The sequence below is a fragment of the Bubalus kerabau genome, chromosome 17, assembly GCF_029407905.1.
Source record: "Bubalus kerabau isolate K-KA32 ecotype Philippines breed swamp buffalo chromosome 17, PCC_UOA_SB_1v2, whole genome shotgun sequence".
In the NCBI taxonomy this organism is placed as follows: Eukaryota; Metazoa; Chordata; class Mammalia; order Artiodactyla; family Bovidae; genus Bubalus; species Bubalus kerabau.
Genome location: NC_073640.1, coordinates 32,961,854 through 32,963,615, shown reverse-complemented (window position 1 = coordinate 32,963,615; position 1,762 = coordinate 32,961,854). Strand labels below are relative to the sequence as shown.

At 35.7% G+C, this 1,762-nt stretch overlaps 1 protein-coding gene across 1 annotated transcript; it reads left to right on the top strand.

Moving 5' to 3' along the window:
• The first annotated feature begins 210 nt into the window (after nt 1-210).
• LOC129630871 (twinfilin-1-like) lies at nt 211-1,490 on the top strand. Its single transcript, XM_055551399.1, has one exon. The coding sequence runs from the start codon at nt 229-231 to the stop codon at nt 1,240-1,242; it is 1,014 nt and encodes a 337-aa protein (XP_055407374.1). The 5' UTR covers nt 211-228; the 3' UTR covers nt 1,243-1,490.
• Nucleotides 1,491-1,762: the final 272 nt, after the last annotated feature.

Below are 1,762 nucleotides of genomic sequence, written 5' to 3'. Positions count from 1 at the left end.
GTGGTGACTGTGTTTATAATTCCGCGTTCCTCATTATTCACTATTTCACTCACCCACAGGTTCTGACTCAAAGCATATTCCCCCCAAACCTTTTATATATAAATGTTCATCTCAGGCTCTATTAGGGGGAAAACCTGACCTATGGCATCTAAATAAGAATCAATAAGAACCATGAAGAAGAAGTGCAGGTTTCTATGAAAGTATAGAATCTAAGCGGAGGCCGCCGCCATGTCCCACCAGACCGGCATCCAAGCAAGTGAAGACGTTAAAGATATCTTTGCCAGAGCAAGAAATGGAAAATACAGACTTCTGAAGATATCTATTGAAAATGAGAAACTTGTGATTGGGTCGTGTAGGAAGCCTTCAGATTCCTGGGATCAGGATTATGATTCCTTTGTTTTACCCCTGTTGGAGGACAAACAACCATGCTATGTATTATTCAGGTTAGATTCTCAGAATGCCCAAGGATATGAATGGATATTCATTGCATGGTGTCCTGATCATTCTCATGTTCGTCAGAAAATGTTGTATGCAGCAACAAGAGCAACTCTGAAAAAGGAGTTTGGAGGTGGCCACATTAAAGATGAAGTGTTTGGAACAGTAAAGGAAGATGTATCATTACATGGGTATAAAAAATATTTGCTGTCACAGTCTTCTCCTGCCCCACTGACTGCAGCTGAAGAAGAATTAAGACAGATTAAAATTAATGAGGTACAAACTGACGTGAGTGTGGACGCTAAGCATCAAACACTACAAGGAGTAGCATTTCCTATTTCTCAAGAAGCTTTTCAAGCTTTGGAAAAATTGAATAACAGACAGCTGAACTATGTACAATTGGAAATAGATATAAAAAATGAAATCATAATTTTCGCCAACACAATAAATACAGAACTAAAAGATTTGCCAAAGAGGATTCCCAAAGATGCAGCACGTTATCATTTCTTTCTGTATAAACATTCTCATGAAGGAGACTATTTGGAGTCTATAGTTTTTATTTATTCAATGCCTGGATACACATGCAGTATAAGAGAACGAATGCTGTATTCTAGCTGCAAGAGCCCTCTGCTAGAGATTGTAGAAAGACAACTACAAATGGACATCATTAGAAAGATCGAGATAGACAATGGGGATGAGTTGACTGCAGATTTCCTTTATGAAGAAGTACATCCCAAGCAGCATGCACATAAACAAAGTTTTGCAAAACCAAAAGGCCCTTCAGGAAAAAAGGAATTCGAAGAATAATTAGGGGTCCAGCTGAAACTGAAGCTACTACTGAATAAAGTTATTATAATACTAGTTTTTTAAAAGTCCAGCTTTTAGTACAGGAGAACTGAAATCATTCCATGTTGATATATAGTAGAGGGGAAAATTGTACTTTTTGAAAATTAGCACTTTTCACTTCTGTATGTTTATAAAATTAATGTTAAAGAAGACTTATGATTTCTGAGTTAAATCTAGAAAAGAGTTCAATATAATGATGTTTAATTTCATCACAGTTTTCATAGAGTGATTATTCCACACTTTTCATATAACTCTTAAAATTTTATACAGTTGGGCCAATTCCAGAAAAGGCTAATGTCTAAAAGTAAGATACAAGTCTTATTACTGTTTGGTGATACATCTTTTTTTTTTTTTTTTTTAAGGGAGAAAGACCTTAAAATATTCATTCCACTTAATGAATACGTTAAGGACCAGGTTAGATTATTTTCTAAGCTGAAAACTTCATGTGCCTAGGAAAAAGTGGAAAGTTGCTTGCTCTGAA

Coding starts and splice junctions, on each gene's coding strand:
- LOC129630871 (XM_055551399.1), top strand. CDS start 229: ATGTCCCACCAGACCGGCATCCAAGCAAGTGAAGACGTTAAAGATATC.